At 32.3% G+C, this 13,552-nt stretch overlaps 1 protein-coding gene across 1 annotated transcript; it reads left to right on the top strand.

Moving 5' to 3' along the window:
* The first annotated feature begins 5,451 nt into the window (after positions 1–5,451).
* Positions 5,452–13,275, top strand: LOC112033166 (2-methoxy-6-polyprenyl-1,4-benzoquinol methylase, mitochondrial). The gene is made up of 9 exons (XM_065775855.1): positions 5,452–5,647; positions 6,362–6,457; positions 8,163–8,289; positions 8,389–8,450; positions 9,295–9,453; positions 9,589–9,733; positions 10,743–10,814; positions 11,263–11,371; positions 12,923–13,275. Exons 2-9 carry the CDS (start codon positions 6,364–6,366, stop codon positions 13,022–13,024), a joined length of 870 nt encoding a protein of 289 aa, XP_065631927.1. The 5' UTR covers positions 5,452–5,647; positions 6,362–6,363; the 3' UTR covers positions 13,025–13,275.
* Positions 13,276–13,552: the final 277 nt, after the last annotated feature.

A 13,552-nucleotide genomic window follows, 5' to 3' on the forward strand; every position in this document is an offset into this window, starting at 1 on the left:
TCTCCCCTCTTACAAGAATGGTAGGTCTCACCATGAATTTTATTAGTGGAACCTACCATTCATGTGAGATGAGAGAGTACACATTTATGGTACTTTAGGAATACACAATAATTTCTTCCATTTGTGTGAGAGAATGAAACATTACTTGTGAAGTAATGACTAATTTTTTAAATCCTTTGACTATTTAAATTTGGATTTACACAAGACAACACATTGTTTTAACTTTTCATTAAGTCATTTATTACTGTAGTCATTATTTCATTTCCTTTTTTTGAAACTTGAAAGTCAAATTTACTCCCCCATATAATTCTTGGTAATGACTAGTGGTTCATACGTTCCACCCCAATTTTTTCATTCTTTAAATATCAGTGCATAGCAATCAACATGTGCACACCAAAAAAAGAAAAATCAATTTGAAATCTTGTGAAGATGGGTAAGCTCTCGCAGGCTTATTGCGTTCTTACCCTTCTTGCCTTTGCTTTAGGTACAATTCTCTTCTATACTCTATTTATGTTGATCTTGCACATCAAGTATCATTTGGTTTTCTCTTGGTTTTCTAAAGAAAATTAAAATGTACAATATCTCATATAAAACAGAATGGGGCTAATTTGATAAGAATCAACACTTGATTGCTTTCAATAACAATTTAAAGAATCGTTTTTATATCAAGTTATAAACAACATAATAAGTGCCTTAGTTTCCATTTTATACTACTTAAATAAATTTACCTGTTTATATATCAATTGCATCTATTAATATTAATAATTCTCAATATCTTGTGATAACCTAGTATGTGAACTGTTGCCAATGGTGGATGGCAAGCTATGCTCTGAAGAATTTGATTGATCTGATACTGACTGCAAATCTAAAAGTGTATCCAATAGTCAAAGTAGTTCAAAAATATGCACTGCGGACATAAAAGATTTCACTGGCGACTGCGATGCGTTCTGGTGTAATACGAAGTGTGTATTAATATACAGTGTAATTAAGAGAAGTCATGGAGCTTGTATTGAAACTGGACATGCACGCAGGGACGGAACTAGGATTTGAACCTAGGGGGGGTGAAAGCATGAACCAAAAAAATTTCAAGTGACATGGTTTATTAAAAAAAAAAATATATCATGGTAGACAAAACAATTGCACTTTATTACCATAAATATTTAAGTCAAGAAAGAAATAATATGAACCAAAAAAGTTAAAAATTACAATATGATATTCAAACCTTTTCGAAAAAGAATAAAAAAAGAAGAGGACTTCGGATCTCCAAATTTTGGATAATTAGAATTAATATATTGATTTTATCACATTGACCAACTCACCAATATGATAAACCCATACTTTTGATGCAACTAAAAATCACACTAATGAAGTTTTCAAAATTTTGTTTGAGGATTTTAAAAAATTGGGATATTAATATTAAGAGTTAGCAATACTACATCATTAATATTGGCTTCTAAAAGAATTTTACATTTTATCTTTTGAAAAAAATTTAAATATTGTAATTGACTTTTCCATAATTTATAAATCAATTAAAAAGTTATATAAATTATTGTCACCCCCATAAGGGAATTTTTTTTTTCTATGAGATTTTTTTGGTTATGAGTTATAGAATTATGATATTGGTGATTTGTGAATTTTTTGTTGTGTTGTATTTGGACTATGGAGGGGCCATGGGTCCAAAGAAAGGGTTAAGTGATTAGTTTCTTTTGAAAAGAAGGGGGGGGGGGGGGGGGGCAATGCAGGTCCTCTTCCTAATTATGTTTGTCGCTGTGCCTATAATTGCTAGTCATGTAAAACGACATATATCGTATAATAAAATGTAACATAGTTAGCTCTCGAAATTTTGGTTGCCTCAAGTGGTTATCTTCATTTATAGTAAACCTATAATTTATAATCTATATTCTATATAATATATATATATATATATATAAATCGAAGGTGTAACTTTTAGTTGATCTTATAATATTTTTACACATCAATATGTTAATATATAGAATTTCTTTAAATAATAAAATAGATAGTTCAATATATAGTTCCATATAAAACACAATTACGATAAATACTCATTAATATATAACTATCATAATGCAAGCAATCATTATCAAAGTTATTTCAAAACAACTATTTATTTTTGCTTCTCTAACTTGCATATTGTTATTGCACTTCCAAAAAAAAAAAAATGCTAGAGATACAAACTATTTTACAAAAAAAATTTATAAACTGCTGATGTAGTGAGTGATTATTGATAAATGAAAATGTGATATTAATGGTGGGCCTAAATGAAAACCAATAAGAAGTTAGCTATATCAACATTTTGTAAAAATGTTATAAAATAATTTGTGTCTATAGCATTACTTAATAAATACATTTGTCAAGAGTCTCATAGCTCAACCGGTTGAAACCTCCTAGTATTTTCATCAAATACATCTAGAGTTCAAATCATCTTTGGCAATTTCAACTTTACATACATTTTGCCTTAACACATTTATATACTTGTTTATATACTTTAATTTAGACATTTACAACTGAAAAAATTAAAAAATAAAATGCAATGAATTATTCAATTACTTAAGTTAGCAAAGTTCCATTTGGTTGCTTCACCGCAATAAGCTACAATATAGTAATGGTAAACATAGTTCATCTTGCTTTTGACAATTAGATTCGGGAATAAGCCACAATATACTAAATGAAATGAGTTTTGCAATTCCTTTGGACAATTCTTAAAAATCTTTTGTACTAAAACTTATACAATAATTTGTAAATTTTGTTTCCGTACGAGGACAAGAACAACAGTAAAAAAGACATCCATAAAGAAAATATGGACGTGCTTTTATTAAGATTGAGATGAGCTTCCCACGATAAAATATTGTCATCCAATACATCGCCCTTATCGAAGTTTTGTATGTATTTCAATATGTTTACAATAATCTCTAAATGAAATGGAGATTTGCATATTGGGCCAGATAAAAGTGTTTTGGGCCAATACTTGGGTCTTTTAAGGTCATTAGTTGGGCTTTGTGAGTCTTTGGGTTTTACACGATGTTAATAATTTTGGTAGCGGTTAAGTTTTTCATCATTGGATTCAGGGGCATCGAGTAAAGGCTGGAATGAAATAGGGTGTCTGCAATGTTACAATAATCTCGATTTTCCCTCTAATTTATTACTCTTTTGCCACATCATATTCCTTTATGTCCTTTATACTTCTCTCTATTTTTTATTTGGAAAAAAAAAAAAATATATATATATATATAATATTAAAATGTTGAGTTGACCACCTAAATCCATTTCTTTCAAAGTCAATTACATTGTGACAATGGCAGATCTGGTAAATTTTTTAGGGGCTCATTAAGAAACTTAAACTAAACAAAATTCAAATATCTATCTCTCTTTTATTTTTCCTTTTACTATTCTTTTAGTTTTCCTAATTAATACCATTGCACACTCTTGGCATGAATGATAACTCCACAAGTATAAATTTTTGTGAGGTAGGGGTAATGATCAAGGTTTAAGTTTCCAAGAGAGAGTTTCACACATATACACAAGTATAAGTTCTTATGAGATATGGGAGATAAAGTGTCAAAGTTCAAGTCTGCAGAAAAGAGATTAGGCTATAGTAGGATTTCTACCTCAGATTTCAAGGCCTTCAACCCTCCTTTCCTTCCCCAAGTTGGCTATTCTAAATTTTAAGGCTAGAGTAGGATTTCTCCTCAGGTTTACGATGGAACGCCATTCCTAAACATCAAAGGGATGAATGTATAATGAACTAATTACCCTTTTTTTGCCAAAGTAATATACGACCAAGTAAAATAAAAGAAAGAAGTATCTTATGTTTTAGGCTTATGAGTTGAAAAGCTTATACTGGTTTTTATCCGGACGAATTACTAACATCATTTTCTTACTTACCACTAATAATTTACCACATCAACAAGTGTCAAATTTGTTGTTGATTTGTTTTGAAAAAAAAATCTAAAATTACAACTGATTTCATGTCAATTTTTACAACTATCTAATGTGACTGAATGGGAATTAGGAATTGGTTGTAGTCAAAAACTCAATTTTTTTTTAGCTCTATCCTTTCTCTACCTTATTAGCATTTGTGGTACCAAATATTTAGCAATTTGGCACCACTAAAAACTACTTTGTCTATTTTATCACTTTATTTCACAAAACACACAACAATAATTTTATTTTAACATTCAACACAATAAAACAATACTAGCCTCGTCACACTCCACTGCTGCAAAATTTAGCAATAGCACCGGTTAACATTCAACACAATAAAATAATACTAGTCTCGTCACACTCCACTGCTACAAAATTTAGCAATAGCACCACCATTGTAGCTCTATTTTGGCGTGTGAGAGCATTTACATCAAATTATCTAAAATCTTTTAAAATACATCTATAGTGCAAATTTTACACATTTTGAGTAAAAAAACACCCACATCAATGGGTGTAAAATTATGCAAAATATACACATGGTTGTGCAAATGAACAGTAACCATGTATATTTACACAGTTACTGTTCGCGTGTAAACGATTTTTTTAATTTATTTTCTCTCTCCTCTCTCAAACTACCTATCTTCTCCAACCATTACAACAACCCAGCACACCAGATTAACCACCCAACCACCAAACTCAGCGCCACCACCAAACATCGCAATCTATCACAAAGTATTAACCAAAATCAACTGAAAATTAACCCAAAATCAACCCAAAAATTAACCCAAAATCAACTGAAAATTAATATAAACACATCCACACAGACAAATCAACACAGAGATACACTTGCTTAAAAGAAAAAGAAAAAAACACAGAGATACACAAACACCCCCACACACAAACATATCCAATTAGACAAACAACAAAGAGAGATCGGTGCTTATCGAAATGATCGGTGCTTGGCTAGGTCGTGGGTCTCACTTGATCGGAGCTCGTGAGTATGGATCTTGCCTGATCGGAGCTATGGATCGGAGTTATGGTTTGGAGCTGTGGATCGGAGCTCGTGGGAGCTGTGGATTAGAGCTGGGGAGATCAGTATAGAGATGATCAGAGCTAGGGAGCTGTGGATCAGTATAGATTAAGAGGGAGAGTTGATTCAAAAATGTGTATAGAGATGGGATATGGGTAGAGAGATGGGTATAGAAAGAGAGCAAAATCAGAAAAAATTGGTTAAGAGAGAGAGAGCGTATAACAAGGAGTTAGTTGAGAAAATAATAAAAAAATTGAGAAAAATGATTATTTAAATAAAAGAGGTGATAAAATAGATGAAATGATGTGAGTGTTTTATAAAAGTAAATGTGTAAAATAAAATAAAATAAAATAAAAAGTAAATTTTTAATATAAAAATGAGTGTTTTATAAAAGTGAATGTGTAAAATAAAAAAATAAAAAAAAAAGTAAATTTTTAATATAAAAATAGATGTATATACACGTGATGGTTTCAGTTGTTAAATTTAGCAATATTGCTGTTTAGTTTTTAGCATCAGCAATACTAATGTTTATCTTCTCCGACGAAAAGAGCCATAATTGAAAAACTGTGAATGTAAATTGCGGTTTCAGCTCCACTTTGCTCTTGCAAGTTTCGCTCTCTCCTCCGACACGACCGCAGCTCCGCACTGCCGCCGCCGCCCCCACCACCCTTAACGGTGAATTTCTTTTTCTTCTCCTAACTTTTTTGCAGGCATTTTCTCATATACTGGAATTCGAAATTGATGCTTTGAATTGCATAATTTTTGGGATTTTAAATGCTTTCTTGATGGAAAATGCGATGCTTAGGAATTTATCTCATTAGATCAAAAACGTCACCGTTGTTTTGTCAAATTCAATTTACATTTACATACTCAATTTGATTTATCAGTGCCCATGCTTTTTAAGCTTGAAGTGCAAAATAATTTTTTTTATTTTTTTTAAAATTAAATTAAATTAGAAGTTAGAAATTAAAATATAAAAATAAAAATTGGAGCTTTGAGTCATTTTGATTGAAGTCTGAGCTTAAAAATAAAAAATAAGAAAAGCCCACATACAAAAAAATATTCTTTGATTTATCTTTGGTTTTAAAAAAAAAAAAAAAATTTAAATTAGAAGTTAGAAATTTTATGTGTTGTGTTGAAATCATACACTGTTTGTCTCATAGAATCCTTAATTCTTTGAGTTTGCTGAATCTGATAATATGTCTCTTAGAAACCTTAATCCATTTTTTTTTGGGGACAAATGGTAGTTTATCGTGGTATTAGTGTAGGTGGTTCTGAGTTCAAACTCTGTGTCTACTCTACCTCCCAAATTTAAAAGTTAAAATTCTCACATTTTGAGCTCCACTTATTGTGATGTGACTCTTCCATTTTTCTTTCTTTGGTTAACAGCCATGGCCTTGAGAATGGCGACCAGGAGGTTAGGGAGTAAACTGTTGCCCAGGTTCTCTTCTACATCTGTACTGCATTCACATGCCACCAGTTTTGGTTTGTCTGTCTCTCTCTCTTCTGTGTGTGTGTGTTTGTCTTATTTTTTTCATTCAGACAATAAATCTATGCTGCTCATTGAGGAAAATGGATTTTGAGAATATTAAGGTGACTTGGTTCTTGAATACTTCCTTCCAATGGTGATAAAAATTGTTGACCTTTGGATTCCAAAATTTTCATTTGAAGGGTTTAATGTTAGAATCCCATCCCTTTCTTGAGTAGTACTTCAAATGAAAACCATGATAAAGAATAAGCTTAGGCTGCAATTAGGATTACGGAGATCACAAATGGAGCTGATTTGATTCATTGGTCATTAGCTAATGTTTGCCTTTTTTCCCTCTTTTCGTAAGTGCAAAATGCCACATTTGTTGCTCTTGAGGCAACCTAAGGGCATGGGGCATTAGACTTTTCATTAGTATTGTATGTGTTTTTATAAAAGTACCCAACACATTTATGGAGAAATGGGGGGAAAAAGAGTTAAATTATAGATGAACATTAAAAAGTAAATTAACTTTTCCTCAGACAATATAGTTTAATACTAGCACAAAGAACAATCGTAGTTATTGAATTAATAGTCAGTGTATGTAAAATTTATGCATGGAAAGTCCAAAAGTCGAGAAAAAAAATTATTTTGAGAAACATAAATAACTATACAAAGGTATATGTAAACATTTATTTTTAAAACTACTTATCAAATTTTTTTAAAAAAACTAAAAACTTTTGAGAACAACTAAGTAATGAGATATGTGGCTACACTCTATTTGCATAAGTTTTCATCTCATAAGGCGTTAAGGTCTTGATATATGACTTGGCTCATGAGTTGTAAGTGCACTAACTTCTAATGGTTTTCTAGTGTTTTTTTTATTTAATTTTTTATAGGAAAAATAAAGAACTTCTAGTGGTTTTCTAGTCTTGTGCCATTTTAGAATCAACAATGAAAATAGGACCTACATTTAAAAAAAAAAATGGTATTGCAGATTAGGATAATTAACTGTTACTTTAGTTCAAAGGCATGGGTAAATATTTTATTATAGATGATTAAGATCAGAATTTTGTAAGTGAAAGAACTAACAATCTTCCTTTGAATTAGATTCCTTTTCCTGCAATTTTTTTAGCAAGGATTTTCTGTAGATCATGCAAGTAACTTTAAGTTTACCACAAAGGGGGGGGGGGGGGGGGGGGGTGGGGGGGGGGGGTGGGGATTTTCAGCACCCCTCAATTTCTCATGCTAACAAAATGGAACCTTGGTAAATTCGGAAAGCTAATAAGTTCCTTACCTTTTATTAGGGTATTGATAGATCAAGTAACAAATACAACTTTCTTTAACTGTTCTTTGTAACCTATTGGTACCTCTGCCCATTTATATACTTTTTGATTGGTAATCAGTACAAACAGAAATTGAGCCACTTAATAAGGCAGGGATTTTCGAGGGTTAAGGCTATATCCATTGTTTAGCAAAAATAACTTTTTCCATTGAAATGGAAACTGATCTAGTAGCTTTCTTCTTCAATTTGAGTGCAGTGCATGATTTATCGTTAATTCAAAAGCATATGTGTGCGATCTTGGCCACTTAGAATGTATAGAAATTTATTGTAATTGCTATCTGCTGCTTAATTTAATTTTTTTTATATAAGTTTTGTGCTGCTTAATCTTACCTTGCGTTGCAGACATATGTTATGTCAAATTTGCCATACTTTCTTTTCAGGATTCAAAGAAATACCCGAAGAAGAGAAAAGTCGCATGGTTGGTAATGTCTTCAGCAATGTTGCTTCAAATTATGATTTGATGAATGATTTGATGAGTGCTGGATTACATAGATTATGGAAGGATAGGTAAGACCCTTAAAAAGTGCAAAATTGATTTTATTTTGTGTTTGAAATCTATAGCTCTTTGCCTTCACGTTGTTGCATATTGTCTTGCCAATATTTCAGACTGGTATCCAAACTGAATCCATTTCCTGGAATGAAGCATCTTGATGTGGCTGGTGGGACAGGTCAGCATACCGTGTGCAATGATAAATCTGAGGTTGCTAATGAGCTCTAGCTCAAATAGCACTTCCTCCTTTCATAATAATGGGACGGGGGTTGAGATCATGGGTTCAAGATCCATTGAGTACGAGAATGACTTATCAATAAAAAATGATTAAATCTAAGATTTGTTTGTGTATTTAGGCTGAAAAGAGTGTGAGGGAAACCTTAAAAAAGGAGATAGAGAGAAAAAAAGGGTAAATTACAAATTACCGCATTGTGGTTTTGAGGTTTATCACTTTGGCTCTCTTACCTACACTAAAGAGAGTACAGGGTATTTTGTAATTTTATTTGGTTTCTTTGGTAATATAATGAGATTTTAATGACCTCTTTTAATGATAGTGAACTTCATTTTCTTTTAAAATACTAATGCTAACATGTGAAGAATGTCTATTATTTGATTATGAAAAAGAGATTACATTAACCTACTGTATTATGTGATGAGAAATATAAATGTGTGATGTGTATATTAATGTATGGTTATGTAGGATAAATTAAGGAGTTTGTCTAAGTGGGCTTGTGTGGGGTTAATATTTAGGAGAACTCTAGATGCTTCACCATAGAGCTGTTAAAGATACACCAAAGAAGATAGTTTGTCATTTTGAAAGGTCAAGAGGTTAGTAAATTCCTGAGCTTCATCATAGAGCAGTTGAAGTATACTGTTAAATTCCTTGGCTACCACATAAAAGTCCTTATCTAGTGCAAACTGTATTTTATTTGTTATGTTGCAATCCAGATTTATTCTTGTCTTAATATCTTGCATGAATAATATTTGTTTATCTTGAGTTTTAATTTTTTGAAGTTTCGCAGGGGATGTAGCTTTTCGGATTCTGGAAACCTTAAACAGTGTGAAAAGTAGAGCAACACAAGATGTTCTTGATGATAATTTACATGAAGAAACTCAGATATTCGTGTGTGATATCAACCCTAAAATGTTAAATGTTGGTCAAAAGCGAGCCTTGGAGAGAGGTAAAATAAAAGGAGCTAGTAAACTATCATTGGATGAAAAATATGTTTCCCATAGAGGATTGCAAATGAAAATGATTTTCTCATAAATCCTCATGCTTTTATTTATAAATTAACAATTTCTCCCAACCTTTTTAGGTCTTGGAGAAGACAAATCCCTTATATGGGTGGAGGGAGATGCAGAAGCCTTGAACTACAAAGATAATTCAATGGATGGTTACACAATTGCCTTTGGGATTAGGAATGTTACACACATAGAGAAAGTTCTTTCTGAAGCTTATAGGTAAGCTTACATCTTAGCAAGGTTGTTGTACACCTTTACAAGCTTTAATATTCAGTATAGATCATGCAGTTCGAAGTACCATCATGCCAAACTTGTTAATAATGTTGTTCAATAAGTTATAATTCTCTTTATGGGGATGTGTTTTTTTTTTTTTTTTTTTTTTTTTTTTTTTGACATTCATTCAGACTTGAAATTATCTCATAGTCATTGTGATCAATTATGTTCTTGAATTTGAAACATGTTTATATAAACTTATTAAAATGCTTGTCTTCTTGCGGATTTTGAGATGAAGAAGTTAGGAAACTAGTGATGACTTGAAAATAGTTTAGTTGTTCAATAATATGACCATCATTATAATTTTTTATTCCAATCATTTACCTGTGTTATTCTAGTGTGGTGGGATTGCTTGAGACTTACCCAATTGATGGGTCAAATCTTTTTTTTTTTTTTTTTTTTGGGATAATGGTGTAATTGCTAACTTGGTAAGGAACAAATCATTGAACATATACTCTCTTTGGCTTGTATTAAAGAAAAACAAGTTATTATCAGACATGAAAAAAAATTTAATTAAAATAAAAATAAAAAAACCCACAGCTAGATCAGATGGTTGTTGCTGGATTTGATCTTCTAGGAATTTTTCCATAGACCTAAACAATTAATTTTTATAGTGAAACTAAGGTGGAGAATGAGAATGAAACCCCAACATCAGAGGCAATTTCTGATTGCTACCAATATATATATATATATATATATATGACCTGTGTGTGTGTACTCAGAAATGATTGAAATATGGAATGAGTATGAATTTAACAAGAGAATTTTCCGTATATTGATGGGAGGAAAGTATTGAGGGGTTTGCCACCCATTTTGTCTCAGACTTGATGATTATTAGTAAATAAACTACAATGCAGTACTGAAGAAAGTATGTCATACCTTTTTTTTGCTTTTAAAGAAGTTTATTGCTCTGATATTTATCTGGCTTGTTGGCTTATGTGACTTTGTTTATCAGGGTACTAAAACGGGGAGGAAGATTCCTTTGCCTTGAACTCAGCCATGTGGAAGTTCCTATATTTAAGGAACTGTGAGTATCCAATAATGCCTTTACTTGGGAAAAAATCTGTATTTGATCAACTGTGTTTGTAGCTTGGACAATCTCATATTTTCTAATTAGTGTCATCGACATCACGCCCTGTAACAATTACGTTTTTCATGAATTTTTCTAACTTGAAATTTGACTTCCTTAAACACACCTTGGAGGGCTTTAATTTTCACATGATCCTCATAACATGTTTATTTCATGAAGAACATAAAATATTGCCATGTTACATCTTTCCGGATAGATTTCTCACTTTAGAGAAAATCATGTTCATTTTGTATGAAGAACAAAGTGCCATTACAGCATTTACAGTTTTCAGATGACAAATTTCTCAGGCTATACTACCTTTCTATTTTAATCCTCTCTCTGCAATATTTTTCTTTGCTGCTGTGTGCTATCTCCTTAATTTAGTGCTGCTCATTTTCTTATGCAGGTATGATTATTATTCATTCTCCATCATCCCAGCCGTGGGAGAGGTAGTTGCAGGTGATCGGGATTCATATCAGTACTTGGTTGAGAGTATTCGCCGTTTTCCCTCCCAGGTTTTATTCTTCTATCTTCCATACTACATTTTACTATCCACTGCAGTTTGTTCGATGTCTAGTAGTACTAAGACAACTAAGGCTGTCTGATGGAAATATGGTCTGGGTGCTGTCATGTAGCAACTATGAGCCACAACAAACTTTATTTTTCCTTAATTTTTTCCTGATTTATTTACTTAGCTACTTTCCTTAAACGTTGTCTTTCAACTTGTCAAGAGCTTTGTTGCTCTATTGGCACCTCCTAGTATTTCCAATGGGAACGTCCAGGGTTCTAATCCCTCCATCCTCAACTATCAAAAAAAAAAAGGCCATTGTCTTTTTACTTGCTCAAAGTTGCTAGGTATGTGTGTGCATGTCATAATATTGGGAGTAAAAATTAAAGAGATTTGTTAGAACAAACTGAATAAAGTGGGTTGTTTGCATTGACATGTTATTTCTTTCTTATAACTTCTGATCCTAATTTATGTTGTCTGTGTTTGAATGCATCATTATTTTTCTAATCTATCTAACCTTGCTCATTAGTAGTTTGTATCAACTTGGCTTCCTTATGCTTCTAAGTTATTTATTAACTCTGTCTGTGGCTTATCAGCAGCCAGTGAAATAAGCAATTTTTTTTCACTCATGGAATCTTCTACTATAAGTAATAGAAGAAGGATTTTTATTCACTAATGGCTTGTTTGGAAGTTTAGAGAGGGAGGAGAGTAGAGGGGAGTAGAGGAAAGGGGAGTAGTGGGGAGGAGAGTAGAGGAGAATGATTCACCTCCACCTTATTTGGATGTTTTTAAAATTAGTAAGGGGGAAGGGATTAATTAACCCTTCCCCTTGTGTAATTTCATTAATATAATAAGGGTAAATTAGGTAATTTACTTGGTCAATAGTTTATGTACTCTACTCCCCCTCCAAATCTTTCCAATTTGGAGGAATTAAAATTGGGAGATTAGAGGGAGTCCAAACCCCTCCAAACTCCTCCAAACCTCTCCCCCTCATCCTTTAAAAAACTTCCAAATAAGGTAATTGCATTACTCTCCCTCCCTCTACTCTACTCCCCATTCTTTTTTAAACATCCAAACATGCCATAAGGATATTTAGATGAGTTGGGGAGAGTTATATACACCTTTATGATTGCTTGTAGAACTTGCTTTGACCCAAATGCATTCTTTCAGTAAGCTGACTTTGTAATGTTACTCAGGCCATGCTTTGACTGCATTGGTTCACATCTCAATGCACTGAAGAAATTGATGTAGGAAGATAGATGTACATACATGTACCTATTATGTGAAATTTTTTGAACTTAGTCTGTGTGGAGATTGGAGAAGTGTACCATAATGACAAATATAGATATCCTTAAAAAAAACCACATCGCATGACCAAGGGCTCTCAGGAAATATAGTTCCTATTACATTTTTAAGGAAATGGTTTCAATTAGTAAAGCTTATAAAACCTATTTGAACTATAATTGACTGAAATCTATAATTTGAGAAGAGTTGCCACTTTTTCCATTTGGATGATGCTGGTATCTTATATATTATTTGTCATTACTGATGAATGCAGGAGACATTTGCTTCAATGATAGCAGCTGCAGGGTTTCAGAAGGTTGAGTATGAAAATCTTGTTGGTGGGGTAGTTGCCATCCATTCTGGGTTAAAAATTTAAGTGTATCAATTCTGCATTGAAATTCAAAGAATTTTTGGCATTGAAGTTCTGAGGTGTCCAGCATGAAATCCTACATAAAATTCTATAGTTCGTGAAATCCGAAAAATAGCTAGCTTTCAAGTTTTTCTACTATAGTTTGTTTGTTTTGTATTAGGGTTTTCCCACTCAAGGAGTGAAAGTCTTTTTACTTGCAATGTAGCAGACAAAGAAAAATATTTTGTATTCTTTGATATGAATTTTTGGTTTGTGAAGGTTGTCCTCCGATTAAAAGCACGGAGAAAGATACCTCCGCTCATGTTTGGCAGAATGGTATTTCCCCAAGCCTTAAAGGCTTGTGGGGTTTGAGGACCCAAGTTTGAGTGGTTCTGGGTGGGGTGGGGTGAGGTGAGGGTAGTATATTAGGTTCATTAGATTAAGATTTCTATTTGAGCTCAAAAAAAAAAAAAAAAAAAAAAAAACGGAGAAAGAAGATGTATTTCTAAAATTGTTCACTCTCTCCTAGTAGTAAATTCAAGCCCAAGAAAGATC

This window comes from Quercus suber, unplaced genomic scaffold (assembly GCF_002906115.3).
Source record: "Quercus suber isolate HL8 unplaced genomic scaffold, Cork oak 2.0 scaffold_120, whole genome shotgun sequence".
NCBI lineage: Eukaryota > Viridiplantae > Streptophyta > Magnoliopsida > Fagales > Fagaceae > Quercus > Quercus suber.

What these genes read in the sequence shown, in the direction of transcription:
- LOC112033166 (XM_065775855.1), top strand. Translation starts at nt 6,364, where the DNA reads ATGGCCTTGAGAATGGCGACCAGGAGGTTAGGGAGTAAACTGTTGCCC. An exon ending in TGATGTGGCTGGTGGGACAG is followed by an intron (nt 8,451 to 9,294) that starts GTCAGCATACCG and finishes GAAGTTTCGCAG; the next exon opens with GGGATGTAGCTTTTCGGATT. An exon ending in TTCGCCGTTTTCCCTCCCAG is followed by an intron (nt 11,372 to 12,922) that starts GTTTTATTCTTC and finishes TGATGAATGCAG; the next exon opens with GAGACATTTGCTTCAATGAT.